This window comes from Pongo pygmaeus, chromosome 4, assembly GCF_028885625.2.
Source record: "Pongo pygmaeus isolate AG05252 chromosome 4, NHGRI_mPonPyg2-v2.0_pri, whole genome shotgun sequence".
NCBI lineage: Eukaryota > Metazoa > Chordata > Mammalia > Primates > Hominidae > Pongo > Pongo pygmaeus.
Window position 1 is genome coordinate 146827466 of NC_072377.2, and position 15111 is coordinate 146842576.

At 50.1% G+C, this 15111-nt stretch overlaps 1 protein-coding gene across 4 annotated transcripts; it reads right to left on the reverse strand.

The window, feature by feature from the left end:
* Positions 1-262: 262 nt before the first annotated feature.
* SPRY4 (sprouty RTK signaling antagonist 4) lies at positions 263-14971 on the reverse strand. Of its 4 annotated transcripts, XM_063665589.1 has the most exons (3): positions 14708-14971; positions 6887-6964; positions 263-4984 (listed from the first exon to the last, which is right to left on the reverse strand). In XM_063665589.1, the coding sequence occupies exon 3, from the start codon at positions 4935-4937 to the stop codon at positions 4038-4040; it is 900 nt and encodes a 299-aa protein (XP_063521659.1). In that variant the 5' UTR covers positions 4938-4984; positions 6887-6964; positions 14708-14971; the 3' UTR covers positions 263-4037. The 4 variants fall into 4 exon arrangements, with proteins under 4 accessions (XP_063521659.1, XP_054344636.1, XP_063521658.1 ...); XM_054488661.2 differs by lacking the exon at positions 6887-6964 and having other exon boundaries at positions 14708-14970; XM_063665588.1 differs by lacking the exons at positions 6887-6964; positions 14708-14971 and adding an exon at positions 9592-9628.
* Between the last annotated feature and the right edge of the window lie 140 nt (positions 14972-15111).

Sequence of the window (15111 nt, forward strand, 5' to 3'; positions counted from 1 at the left end):
GCAGCACACTCCAGTTTAGGGGACAGCTTGCCTAGGAAGGAGGCTCTAGCAGCTCCTTGCAGTATTCGGCTTCATAATGAAGAGCAGCTTTCCTCCGATGGTTCTACGGTCGTCCTAGAGCGGGGAGAAGGGATTGCCCAGCCCAGGAATCCCTATCTTCTCTTCCCCTTTCAGTGGCTGCTTATTCTCAAACTTGAGGCCTTGCTGGGTGAAGAGGTCAGGGAAGTAGACACACAAACACACCAGAAACGGCAGTCCTGTGTAGATTTAACAATATATATTTATATATATTTTCTAAATCAGTACATTCAGTTCTTAACTTGTTTTTTTCTTCACAAACAGAAGAACTCTTACAATAGTAGACTTTCTAAAATAAATACTATTAAAATAGAGCTTCAAAATAAATATTCTATACAAAGAAAACCTTCTGTGGCAACTTTGTGGTGGGGTGGAAATGGGCTACAGTGAGGGGGAAATGGAAGTCGGGATGTGGCGGGGTGGGAGCCTCGAGCTTTTCTGTTTGTAACATGAAACCAAGCTGTGGGACAGTGAGAAGAGAAAGCAAGGCAAGACACTGCACGCAGTTACCCACAGCAGAAAATGGCAACGCAAGATTCATCATCGACTGTCACAGTAAGCAGAGGGAGCACAAAAATGCTTGTCAAAGGCATGAACCAGAAGGCTAGTGAGGCTCGCAGGATGCCCTAGTGAATTGTACAGTGTAGAGCTGTGCTGCCCACGCCCGCCAGACACTTCCTGGGACAGCACAGAAGGAGAACAGGATGCTTCAAGGTGACAGTCATCCAGGTTCTGGTGCAGATCAACTTTCCACATGTGCCATCTTGGACAAGTCATTATCTAGCTGGGCCTCACTCGAGGTATGATGGCGACTGCCAGACTCCACAAGGCTGAAAGAACTAGCCATGTTTTCCATCTCAGCTCTGAGGGGGTGCGTACCAAAGGACCAAAGGAAGGGATTGGTCTTCACCCCCTTCCTGCTCAGGAAAGCCTTAGTTGTGCCCATCTTTTCTCTGGGAGGGCTTTGCTACCCGAGACCCAGTTCCCAGGGTGCTCGCGGAAGTGCTGTCCTTCATTAACACGGGCAGCCAGAGCCCCCTAGAAGCGTCCTGGATCCCAGGTGCCCCTCGAGTTAAGGCAGAACCCCCACCTACCCCAGGTTTACCAGGGGCGGGAACTAACCAGCACTTTTCAAAAAAGGTCAAGCCGAGGCATCGTCCAGCCAAACAGGCCATTGGTGACAGGAAACACACTCAGCCAGAAGCAGCTACACATGTGTGTCGTGTCTCTGAGTGCTGGGTCCCTCAGTGGCTCTCGACTGGCCCCAGAGCGGGGGAGGGTCCACAGGCAAGCCAGTTTATCCTTTTGTGTTTTTTGTTGTTGTTGTTGTTGTTTTAATTTTTGCCAAGAAGCTGAGAAAAACAATGCTGAGGGATTGCTACACAACCAAGCTGGGAGAACCAAGGATGGTTCCTTCGCTCTTTCCCATGGCCACTGAGCACACGGGGCACTGAGGTGGACTCTTAGAGAGCACTCTGCAGACATCCATCAAGCAGGTTGAAAGCAAATCAAGAAGAACAAGCTAGAACAGGGGCAAGGGGAAAAAAGGAAAAAGCAAACCAAAACCCAGAAAAATCCGTGTTTACAAGTATGTACACAAAAAGTCAGGGTTCAGGAGGCTGTTTGCCAGGAAATAGGGTCTCTGTCGGTAGACGGTCAGTGTGGGGTAGGGGGGTGTGTGTGTGTGTGTGTGTATACACAGCTTATGTAAATTGACTCTCCACAGAACGGGTGTGTAGACCACCAAGATCACTGAAGTGCAACTTGCCACTGGGTCAAGTTTCCCATGGAGACAACTTGAGGGAGGGGCCCTGGGAAAAGTTCTGAGGCCTCGCAGAAAGCGTGCAGATGTGCACTATCAATTTTGGGGCCCCCTCATCTGAGGAAAACCATCTCCAGTCCCTTCAGTACACTTCTGATACATTCAATTCATATAAGTGGTTGGCTGAATGTGTTTTTTTTTTTTCTACCACTCCCTCTGAAATGTTCAAGAACATCCATACATCTGTCACAACTGTGGCAAGGGTAGCTACACGAATCAGCCTTGGAAAATGCAGATGCAGTATTTCACATTCGCCTTTTACAAGCTAGCAAATGTTACATAAATAAAGCCGAAAATAATATGACCCTCCCTTCCTCCAATCAATAAATACCTATGGTTACAATTAACTTACTCTAAATCATAAGATGTTACTACTAGTCTTCAAGAAGGAAAAAAGAAGTCCTTGAGAAGCATTAGGTGCCTGCCTATCATAGCTACCTACCTCGCTGCCTCCTTCCCGGAGGCACCTCTGTTCCTATACAGAACAAACTGGAAATGCTACGGACGCTCTGCCTTATGCATTTCCAGTTTCACCTGGGGTAGCTCTTCTGACTCAGGCCATGCCCTCTCATTAGAGGGGAAACAAAATACCACACAAAGCAAAAACCCCACACAACAGCTGGGGAGGAAGGACCAGATACACTACAGTTTTTGCATGCAACAAGTACCTACCCACTGGACGTGCTGCACCTTCTGAGTCCTTTAGCACCTTGAGAGAAAGAGTTGCTACGTCTTTGAAGGCTGTCGGGAGAGGGTGGTGTGGCTGTGCACAAAAGCAGGGCTCAAACCCAGTGGCCCCTGGAAAACCTTTCCCCTACCCTCTCCCCAGCTCTTCCAAGCTCTTCCGACTCCCCTGCTGGGGCTTCTTAACACTAAAATAGACTCTTTTTTCATCATCTCTCTATTTACATTAAAGATACAGACACATCACTATACACAAAAGGCTATGACAGTGAGCAGCAGAATCAGAAGAGAAGAAACCCAAACCCAGCCTGGCTCAGCGGTCATTCTGCCAATGGGAGGTGCTGCCTCTCTTCTTTGCTGTTAAAATCCTCTTGTTGATAGGGAGGGAAATTGTGTTCCTTGAGGTTGCTCGCCCCCAGATTTTGAAATCAGCCCTTCCTGGGGGTGGCCAAAAGGAAACAAGTTGTTTTATTATTATTTTTTAAAACACCGTTAGCATCCGGTTTAATTATTCTATAAAAACATAATGACTGGATCCAGAGACCACAGCCTCAGACTCATTGGCAAAATGATATTTGGTCTCGCATTTGCCGCCCTGGCTTCCTCTACCCATATAAAGTTTCTGGAAGGGATCTGAGTAGAGAGAACCCAGGACACGTAGTGGGCAGGCGAGTCTGTGACTCAGTAAGAACCGAAGGACGGTGTGGTGAGCAGAACACCCCCGAGAGTTAGTTGACGCAGTTGGAAGGGATAAGTGCACTGAGCAGTGGCTCCTAAATCCATCCTGTGGCTCCGGGGAGGCAGAAGGAGGAACGAGGCTTGGACTCACTGGCCGTCCTCTGTTCTCAGTGGCTCCCAAGTATATACAGTAGGAACTGCTAGGGTGTTCTACACCTTCCCCAAGACATCATGGACAAAGTGGGGTGGAGTGAGATGGGGGAGGAGAAGAAGGTATAGAAGACTCCAAGAGTCTTCTTTAAAGGTACCCTGGTACTCAGTTAACAATTCCTCCCAGGCAGCTAGCTCCTGTGAGAGCCAAAGACGATGGAAAAGAGGAAGAGGGAGAGAGAGAGAGAGAGGGACGGAGCGAGGGAGGGAGAAGGAGGGGCTGGGAAGGCATTCAAGCAGCTGCAGTTTCCGGATATGTGTCCACATCTGTGTTCTGTCTTCTGAAAAAGAAAAATTTCCCCCCAAACCACACCCTGCCCCTGCATTGTCTGTTTGACACAAAGTTTCAGGACCCTGAAAAAAAGCCCCAAAGTGCTTCTTCATCATCTTGGGGAATACAGGGTACATGGTGGTGGTCTCTATTTTCCGAAGCTGGGGGTAGGGAGTGGGCAGACTAGCAAGGTCAGCCTCAGGAGGCTAAAACCTCTGACCTTGCTGCAGTCTTCTTAGATGTCAGAAGAGAACCAGGTTTCCAGGCAGAGCACTGGAGCTTCCACAGAAACTGTCAGAAAGGCTTGTCGGGCCTGCTGGTCTTGGCATCCCCGCTGGCTGCTTTGCAGATGACGCTGTTCGTGTGCTTGCAGCGGCAACCAGGGCGGCGCAGACGGTCGTAGCCACGCTGGGCCAGCTTCACGCAGCCGGTGGCAGGCAGGTAGCAGAGCAGGCAGGGCAGCACCACGGAGAGAGCACCCATGAAGGACCAGCGGGCACAGCAGTTGGAGCGGGAGCAGGAGCAGGGGTGGTCAGCGCAGGAGCCCTCATCGTCCTCATTCGTGCAGTGGTAGAAGATGCCCTGCACCAGACACATGCACGTGCCATAGTTGACCAGGGTCTGGGCTGAGCACAGGCACTCCTGGTTGCAGACCCAGCAGGAAGGCAACGTCCGGGGGGATGCACACTCCTTGCATTTACACTTCCCACAGGCCTCGCACAGCAAGAAGTGCTTGTCCAGCTCAGGTGGGACTGCCGGGCCCTTGAGGTCCAGCGGCTTGCAGTGGACCACCTTGGGCTGGATGCGCACAGCCCTTGGTGAGGCCTGGTCGGCCACGGGTGGTGGTGCCATGTGGTCTAAGAGCCGCTGGTCAGAGGATGTGCTGCTGCTGCTGCTCACAGAGCTGGGGCGCCCGCTGAAGGAGATCCAATGGTGGGTGACGTCCTGGTCACAGCGGGCGGGCGTCGGGGCCAGCTCTGGGGCCCCGCCCCGGGTCCGCTTTGGGCCGGTGGTGGGGGCCAGGCCAGGGTTGTCTATGTAGTCGTTCTCCACGTGGCTGGTCTTCATCTGGTCAATGGGTAGGATGGTGAGTGGGTGCTGGAGCCGGCTGTGGGACATCCGGCTGTCAAGAAGGGGCTGGACCATGACTGAGCTGGGAGTCAAGGGGGCGCTCTGTGGGATCGGGGGCTCCATGGGGCTGGAAGTCCTGGACTGTACGGAGAAACAGGCTTCTAGGGGCCCTGGGGGTGGGGTGGGGAAAAGGAAGAGAGAATGGATTCCAGGCATCAGTATGTGGCCTGCCAATACCTCACCCCCCATCAGGTCCTTGGGAGCCGCCCAATTGACATAGGAACTAAAATCCCTCTGTGGACTCTCCAGTGACTCCCCAAGCTTAAGATGATTAATAATGACAAGAAGTCAGTGGTGGAAATAATACTACTGAGCACTTAAGACAGAGGTACTCTCCTAAGCACCATATACATTAAGTCATTGACTTCATGATAAGCCTAAAACGTAATTACTGTTATCCCCCTTTTCTATTTACAGAAAAGACATGTTCAAATTAATTTGTCCAAAGTCACACAAAACTATCCAAAACTATCAGTAGCAGGACTCAAACCTGGGCAGCCTGAGTTCATTCTCTTAGTCACTGTGAAACATGCTCCTTATTTAAGACACATAGCTCAGTGGATGTAAACACAGGCTCTGGAACGAGACTCAAATTTGATTCTCACTTTGGCCTAGCAATATTGCTACGAATGAGTTCTTTCATCTCTATGCCTTAGATTTTGGTTTTGTCATCTGTAAAATGGGCTCTTGCAAGGATTAAATAAGAAAATACTATCTATTACCTAGCATATTACCTGGCATGCAGCAACAATTTATCGCTACCCCAGGGAATAAGTTTAGATCTCCTGAGCACTTACAAGCACTGCCTGCCAAGCACTGTGCCAGGCACTGGGGACAATGTGGTGAACTCACAGACAGCTCTGGGTGCTCCCATGGGGTTTATCAGCTGGATAAACAAGCCCTTTATTTCAGATATTCACAAGAGAAGGGCTGTATCTGATGCCTGAACATCCAGGATATTAACTTATTACTACCACTTCTTAAGAGCAGCAACCTGCAGTGGCTAATAATCCCTGGGTATGTGAGCTTCTGACAACTTGGATGGGAAATCCTCTCGAGGGGCACTCACATCACCCATTTCCAAGTGCTGAGCTGAACATTCAGCCTAAATGCTATTTACTAGAATAGCTAAGCCAACCCTGGATCAGTTTCTAATTTCACCGAGAGAGTGCAATTTTAAGTTGGAATCCAGCCAGAGATTCAACTGCAGTGCCTGACACGGAACCCCAGGAAGTCACTTAAATCAAAGAGCGGAAACGGCTTGGTTCAAATTTAGAAAGTGCACATTGTTTTCTATTAGAAGTGCCATTTCCTTGCCTGCTGACCTTTACATTTGGAATTCTGCTGGAGATCAATTTAAAGAAATAGCAGCAGAAGGCCAAGACCTCTGCTCAAGGGGATACAATTTGGAATCCAAGGGAAAGATTACACTCTGGGAAGATTCCACCCCAATCTTAAGAACCCCAGGGAATGGGGAGGAAGGGTAGAAGAGAAAGATGTCTTTAAAACAAAACCAAGAAAAGGCCATTGGATTAATGTATTATGTGGTGGGGTTTTAGTAAATGCTTTTGCATTTACTAAATTTGCATCAAGATGCTAATGATGTTCTAATTAGGAGAGCTGATCCTGCCCCTCTGCTGTTAGGTTTATCTAGAACCTGTCTAAAATAAAAAGCTAGCTCTAGATAAAAGTTTATGAAGGGGATAAAAAGGGGGCTATCCACGAGGCTCCAGTGTGTATATCACTTACACTGCTAAATCCAAAAAGCATCCAGTCTTTTCTGCAAGGTTCAATGCTCAGTCAACTGATATTTCCCATTCATGCAGGGCATCAACTATTGGCTTTGCTCCCATGGCCCTGCCTACTTAAAAGGATGCTGGTATTTCTTTACACGCCTTGTTTTTCCTGTCTTGGAGAAAGCCTACCTAGTGGCAGTGCCTGCCCGCATGTTCTCTTCGGATGAAACCAGAGCATCACCTTTGAATTGGCGATTTCCTTGTGGCAGAGTTTACCTTAAGTGTCTGGCAGGTCTGCCACCAAAGAGTAGCCACTTGCCAGAGCAGCCTCCCGTGGAGATCCTGTGGTCAGGGCTGGAGACAGGGAATGCAAGTAAGCATCTATGGAGAGGAGTTTTTTCCAAGGATCAGGCTGATGACAACGTAGGAATTCCAGGGAATGCTACCTCAGCCTGCCCACTTATTCTCAATAGGTGTTCCAAGGCCTTGCTTCTAGAATAAATGAGTTTGGGGCAAGAGGCCAGGGTTAGAAGCCCAAGGTCCAGCACTGAGGACGCTGCCTGGAGGAAAGGGTGTGACTTAGCCTAAGAATAAAAAATGCCATGGGTAAGATTCTCCAGCACCAGCCAGAACCCTCACCCCTGGACAATGATAACATGAGTCCCTTGTTCCAGAAACCCATGTCAGGAATATTCAGGGTCCTGCCAACACAATGTAGGCAGCAGTTTGAAGCTTCTATTGCCCCACATAGTTGGGTTTTGTCTCTCAGGACCAGGATTGGGTCTAGTCATGCTGTGGAAGAAAGTAAAATACTCCCTTTCCTTAAGCAGATTCACTTTTTTTTTTTTTTTTTTTTTTGTGAGGTTCTTTAAAAATAGCCCATGTCCTACAGATAAAGCAAAAGAAATGGGCAATGCTCAGAAATTTTAATAGGCCTTGGAATCAGAAAGCAGATTCCCCAATTCATGGAAAAGTCCCACCAGGAAGCCAGGATGGGAGCAGCCGCTGCAGGCAATGGGGATGTTGGCATTCACAGGCTCCCATAACCCTCCAGAGGCAGCTGTCAACATCTGGGCCTGCAGTTGAGGCCAGACATGGGGATGGGAGCTTGGCCCACGATGACTTGGCTCTCTGGGGACGATGCAGCATCTGATGGCTCCACTGGGCATATTCTAAAATGTATCTTCCCTATTATAACCCCAATGCAGTAGGATTCCTTTCAACCACCAGCTCGGCAAAAACCAAATCAGAGTTCCACTGCTGGCCTCACCCCCCAACAGCAGGGACCCATTTGGCTGACAAAGAAAAACAATTTTCTAAGCTGCCTATTTAATAACCCCTCAGCACAGCTAAATGATGTCTCAAAAAAAAAAAAAAAGAAAAAGAAAAAGAAAAAGAAAAAAAGAAAGAAAAAGAAAGAAGGCCTGGCGCAGTGGCTCATGCCTGTAATCTCAGCCTTTTGGGAAGCCAAGGTAGGAAGATCACTTGAGGTCAGGAGTTCAAGAACAGCCTGACCAACAGGGTGAAAGGTGAAACCCCCATCTCTACTAAAAATACAAAAATTAGCCAGGCATGGTGGCAGGTGCCTGTAATCCCAGTTACTTGGGAGGCTGAGGCTGGAGAGTCACTTGAACCCAGGAGGCGGAGGTTGCTGTGAGCCAATATCGCACCACTGCACTCTAGCCTGGGTGACAGAACAAGACTGTGTATCAAGTAAAAAAAAAAAGAAAGAAAAAGGAAAAACAACTCTCAGTTGATTTGGTAGATCAATCTCTACTCACTGAGAAACACCCACCCTCCACTCTGAGCAATGCTGACAATCTTAAGTGCAATTTAATATGTGCTCCCTGCTTCCCCTGCAAGGTAGTAAGAGATTTATAATATAAATAGGAGAGAGGAGGCTTTGCCTCATTTAGGCAGTTTGGAAGAGACTGATGGCCAATTTGGAAGACACTGGACAGAGAAAAAAACCCAGCACTCCACTTAGCCAAAGAAGCACCTCTATCAAGTTTAGGTGGTACTCTTATGAACTGGCAAGAGGGAAGGGACTTTTACCTCCACTCAACCTTCTAATAATAATAAATAATAATTATGGAAGCGGCTAATATTTACGAAACATTTCTTGGTGCCAGGCTCCGTGCTAAGCCCTCAGTGATTTATTTTCTCATTTAATCCTCACCATACTTCAAGAGAGAACCCATTTTACGGAAGAGAAAATGGAAGCACAAAGGGTCATAGAGCTAGCAAGTGACGAGAGCAGGATTTGAACCAAGATAGCAGAGGCTTCAGAGGCTGAAATATTAACCTCTCAGCCCTGACTTACAATGACTTTCAAAAGCCCTCCATAACCTCTGGGAATTTATGGAAAGGCATGAAAGTGCCATCACTTTCACAACCATGGACTCCTCCAGCCCTCACGGAACATCATCAGAACATCCTGGGGCTCTGCAATGCAACCAACAGGGAAGGAAAGCCAGATGGGGCTTACATCAGTCTGAACCCCAGGGAGGGGAATTTTCAATGTGGAGAGTGAAGGCTGTGGGGGTTTGTAATCTCTGTCATTCAAGGAAGGTTCAGAGTTCAAGTTCTCTTCACTCCCAGTTCAGTGTTATGTGCCATCCCCCGTCTTAAAAGTGGTTTCATTTTTAGTTTTCTTATAGTTGAATGGATTTCACTTGTAGGAGTTTATTACAAAGCAGTCCCCAAAAGGAAACCCTGGGATGGAAAGGAATCTCTACTCCTCCCCACCTATCTACTCTTCCCCACCTATCAAGTTGAACCTAAGGGTCCCTAGGGTACCTTCATTGATGGGACTCCCCGGCCCAGGTCTGTGAGGAAGGGAGGGAGCCAGGGCACAGAGAGTCCTAGAATACTGAATCAGCAGGATATCAAAATCCCCAGAACACGCGCAACACTGTATTTGCTGCTTGGCGGGTCTGGGAGCCCAGAGCCAGCCAGTCTGACACTCACTGCATTTGTACCTGTGGGGAGGGGGCTGAGCATCAGGCTGCAGACCGCTCAATACAGGCTGGCTGAAAAGAATCAAGAGGCATGTTAAATGTCCGCACAATTGAGCAGGATGCCTAATCCCACCCACCCACACCCTCCCCTTGACTTACCCTAGGGAGGCGAGTTGGGAAATATTGGGAAAACCTGACAGTTGTACTTTGAAAGCTACAGGTCAGCTAATGACAAACTGGCAAGAGGCTGTGAATGAATGGGTAGTTTGAGCACTGCCCCATTCAGTCTCAGCGGGTTCTTTCAGTGAAGGTTGTTTAACCCTTTAAACAACTCAGAATAAAGGTCTCTGGGCTGCCAGAGAGCCTGCCCACCACTATTGCTTGGTTCTTTGTGACACTATCCCAGTTTAGCTAATTAAGCTACAACCAAATAATGACTTATTGCTTTAAAAGGACTTTAAAAAGAGGGGGAGGGATGCTAAGGGAAGCAGAGGACTTGCCCCTCCCTATACCCTACAAAGAAAGACAATCTCTGTTGAGAATGGCCCCAGTGGGAGAATAAAGCATTTGGGCAGCTGGATTTGTCTGTGAATCCTTCTTCCTTCCCCAACCTCCCTACCCCCAGCACCAGCACTAAGAATCTCACCTCTGGCCACAATCTGTCAGAGATCACAAAAAAAAAACGGTTGCTTTTCATCACTTCATCCCACCACCAGTTAGTTACCGGTTCCCAACCCTCTTCTCTTCTCTCTTTCACAACCCATCAGCTGAGCTCCAAAGCCCCAGCACACGGAAGGGTGGGAATCTTGCTGGACTTTGGGCTTTGGGCTATTTAATCAGCTTCGAGTTTCTGCTTCACTGTATTACCGCCTTAATTGTCTGCTCAGATTCCCATAAAGAAGGATTAGAAGCCAAGAGTCAGTAAAGAAGGAGTCAGAAGGAGCCTGTTAACCACTGGCATAGTTTGGGAACTACTGGCCAAGTCCAGGTCTGGGTGGGACCAGAACCCTAGACTCCTAGGGCAGGGCTTCCTCCCACAGACACTAAGATCTTATTATTTGTCTCCTTACCCTCCACCAAGAAATGAACTTACAATAATAGATTTTAGCTTACTCCTGGGACAGGAGCAGGAAATGACTTCCCCTTCCCCCAACCAGAAAAAGGACTACTGACAAGGGAAACCACTCTTCTGCAAGTGGCCACCTGCCCCGAAGGGCCCCTTCCCTTCTCCGCCAGATCCAGCACATCTGTGCTCCCTCCCCTGTGCCCTTGCTTCCTTCACTGACTGGGGCCTGTCCTTGGAAAGAACAATCGTGATCACAGCTGAACTGTGGAGCCTCTTAAGCCCAGCCACATGTCCCGGATACATTCCCCAGCCTTGTCAGCTGTCCGGATCTGCAGGGTGGCCCCAGACCCCTGAGAGCCAAGAATACCCTCCCTCTTACATCATGCAACACCCCACACCTCCTGTGCAGGAAGCGGGCACCCTTAAAACTAGGCCCTCCTCCTAAGAGCCCAACAATAACAATGAGCATGGCCCTAGTCCTGGCCGCTCACTAGCAGCTCTGCTGGCCTCTGTCCCCTTGGGAGGAGTTTATTTTCTCTACTGTGCAGATGGGGAAACTAAGGCCATGCTTAGCAGGTTTGCCTAGTCACACATCTGCTCTGTTCTGGCCCCTGGCTTGGTCTGGAAGGGGCAATACAGCTTTCTGAAAGTTGTTCATTCACCTTCCCCTGGCTCTTTTGAAAGAGCAAAAATATATTCTAATGAGTCACTGCTTTCTCCTCTCAGGGAGATAAGGTCGGCCATGAGATAGAACCTTCTCCACTCTAGCCATTTCCCTTCCTTAAAAACTCTGTCATGTCTACATACAAAACCCCAAATTTTCAACTTTGTCTCCAAATTCAGAGGCCTGGGCGAGAATCCTTAGCCAGGTTGTCATCACAAGGGAACTGCCACCTAAGTAGAGGCCAGATGACAAACATTGTGGATTTAGAACCAAATGGAACACTATGATTCTCCAAGAAACACTGGACTTTTCTGAATAAAGAGGGAGGGCTCCTTCCTAGGCCTCCTTGGCACCAACACCAGGCCCTCATTAACAGGATAGCCCAAGGACAGAAAAACACTGTGGGGGCCCAAATCTGGGAGCTAGAAGATGTCAAACCACGAGACATTCAGCCCTGGAAACTGGAATCCCCACATATGGTCCCAAAGTATTAAATCCCAGAGCAACACAGCTCAAGGGTCACTTCTGGAAGTATTAATGGGTTTTATTCCTCTCTTAACTTTTATATCACTGATTTTCAAATTTGGCACTGAAAGGCTGCTTTCATTTATTATTCACGAAAGTCAGCCAAACCTTTGGTTTACCAAAGTTGGGGCTGGGGTCATGGGTGGGTGTGAACTGGGCAGGACAGATTTCCAAAGAGCCACATCTCTCCGCCAATTCTGGGAGGAGGCAGATAAAAATGACATGTGAGGCCGGGCGTGGTGGCTCACGCCTGTAATCCCAGCACTTTGGGAGGCCAAGGCCGGCGGATCATGAGGTCAGGAGTTCGAGACCAGACTAGCCAACATGGTGAAACCCTGTCTCTACTAAAAATACAAAAATTAGCTGGGTGTGGTGGTGCACACCTGTAATTCCAGCTACTCGGGAGGCTGAGGCAGGAGCATCATTTGAACCTGGGAGGCGGAGGTTGCAGTGAGCCAAGATCACGCAACTGCACTCCAGCCTGGGTGACAGAGCAAGACTCCGTCTCAAAAAAAATAAAAATAAAAAATAAATGAAAACGACATCTGTAAGCTCCAAATGTCCACCTGTCCACAGCCTCTGCCCTACTGTGTTCTGTCTCCTCCCACCAGCCCCAACTAAAGCTTTAGTGAGATGAGGCCATTTCAGAGGGTGATCTGGAAAGGTCGTGGGGCTGGGCAGGAGGGCTAAGGGCAAGAGGGCATTTACACTCCACCGAAAGGGAGTGACTCCCGATAACCAACAGATGCCTTTAAAGTCTGCTCACTGTAGCTAACCAATATTTGTCCATGGAGATTTCAGAAATCTGCTACTAAAATCCCCACCCTACACCCGTACTGGCCACACGGCTTGGTTGGTAAGTGTGTGTGCTGTTCACCACATTAGGATTTGCTGGAGCCTGGCAGCACGTGAGAACCCTCCCAAGGGATGGGAAAGAGGAAATGTGATTTCACACTGGACATCTCCACTAGTTCTTTCCCACCCTTCTGGGAGACAGAGAGGAAGAGAGAAAGAGAAATCTTTAACTGCAGCCCTGCCTCTCCTAGTTCTCCTGACACCTGCACTAAAAAAAAAAAAAAAAAAAAAAAAAAAAAAAGGCTGAAAATTTCAGAGATGTTTATGCTCCATTTGTGTGAAGATCTGGAGAACTCCAAACATTGTGAAATCCACCAGTGCAATATTGGGTAGGGCCTCAGGCCAGACTGAGCTCATTAAGAGATTGATAAACCCACAGTTCCCAACTTCTCTGAGCCTTATACCTTCTAGCTTTGAATCCCAAGGGACTTGTCAGGGAGGTTAGTGCCTCGGTCAGCTACAGAGACAGACAAGTGCTTGCTCCCGCCCCTCTGCAAGTTCTTTGGCCTCCAGTGTGTCTGGCCTCTCCCAAAACTGGAGAGAATCACGCCACTGATTTGGAGGCAGGAAAGAGGGGGCTGCCACTAGGTTTGGGCACCCCACTGTACACTCTTCTTTCCAGCACTAACCACGCTGGGGGGTACCTAAGCCTTGCTGCGCCAGAAGGCGGCCTCCTGCCCTCACAGAGGCCTTGGCAATATGGATGCCCCTCCAGCAGCTGGTGAAAGAGGCAGCCAGCAGCTCCCTGCTCTGCCTACCATCTAGCTCCTCCAGCCCATTTCGCCTCTCTTGCCCATCCTTGAGCCCTATAAGCCATGCAACCATTTTCTGTCTCCCCTGCCTCTCCTGCCCACAACCCCCTGCCCCCAATCAAGGAAAATTGAGAAACCGTCTTCTTGCACAAGAGCAGCTACTGTCTAAATGCTTTTTGATCGTCTGCATGGAGGGGGAACTGGGCACAGCCTTGGACCCAGTGATGGAACCAAGCTCCAGCTGCCCTGGCTAGCCAAACCCACCCTCACCCAGCTCACTGTCCCCGGGGTCTTGGCGATTCAGAATTTGTCAGAACATACCGTCTCTATCCTCTTCTCTGTGATGTCAAGCCTGGTACCACCAAGAAGAAAGGAGGGAAAGTAGGAGCCTTATCTCTCCTACGTTCGCAACCTCTTCCTCCAGCTCCCACACGCCTGGTGTTATGTAAACGCACCTTCAGCCCCCACCGCAGCCCTAGCGCGGCCTGGGGGCTCCGGGGCCTGGCACAGCTCGGTGCCCGAGGATAGGGAGGTACAGGGTGGCCGAGGAGCCTCAGGCCCTACAGAGGCCAGGCGAGAAAAAGGCAACTGCAAGGCAGCTGCATAGCATAAAATGCGGCAGCGGAGCAAAGGTCAGACGGCGAGGAACTGCCTCGCCAAGGAGAGGGAGTAGGAATGCCCAGTTCTGAGCCAGCCCCTCGCTGACCATCGAGGGAGACGCAGAAGGGGAGGGAATTCAGTCCGTCACGGCTCCGAAGAGAAAGGAAAAATCTACGTCGAGCATAGGCCGCTGCGGCGGGCTGGGAGATACACGGCAAAGCTGGCACCGTGGGCACGGAGCTGGGAGGTGGGCGAGCCGCCCAGAGCGAGGGCGCCCCCCGACCCAAACGGTGGCTCCTGACCAAGCCCAGAGACGCCCGTTCCAGCGTTCGAGGAGGATGGTGGCAGGAGAAGGAAAGAGGCCAGGCCAGAGACAAACTCCCGGGACACGCACTGGGCTTCCCGAGTCTCAGAGGGCGGGGAAGCCGGGCTTGGCATTGCCCAGGGGTCGGAAACGGCGGTGCCAGGCTGTGAACACCCCCGGCGCCGTGCCGGCCGGGCCGAGGGCGTCAGGGAGCTGCGGCGCACCGCAGCGACTCAAGGAGGCGCAGGCTGAGGGAAGGAACACTGAGGCGCGCCTAGAAATAGCGCACCATTTGCCCCAGCCCAAGGGGGGAGTCGCGTCGCGGCTCAGAGCAGGGCAGTTTCAGATCTCCAAACCGGCCATGGACTTACTTTGAGGAGCTGCAGGGTCACAAGCATCGCCCCACGTCTGTGTAAATCCTGGAGCCGGAGCAGGTTAGCTGCCGCTGTACTCGCAGACGCCGGATGGAGGAACCGGCAAGGCTCCCTGCGCTCCACAGCGCCAGCTCCGCGCTGTCAGCTCAGCTCGCTACCTCCGCGGCGATGTTGCAACCACTGCCTGGGAAAATGGCTTTTTTATGAATGGGAGGGAAGGGAGCGCCAGTGCGCACGCGTGCCGTTCGCGATTCTATGAATGGGTGGGCACAACAGACCCAGAGCGCGCATGCGCTGCCCTCCTTTTTTTATGAATGGGGGGCGGGAAAAGATCTTAACCCGTGATTGCTGGGACTGGCTCAAGCTCCACCAGGAGCCGTCGTTCTTTTACAAAGAGGGGT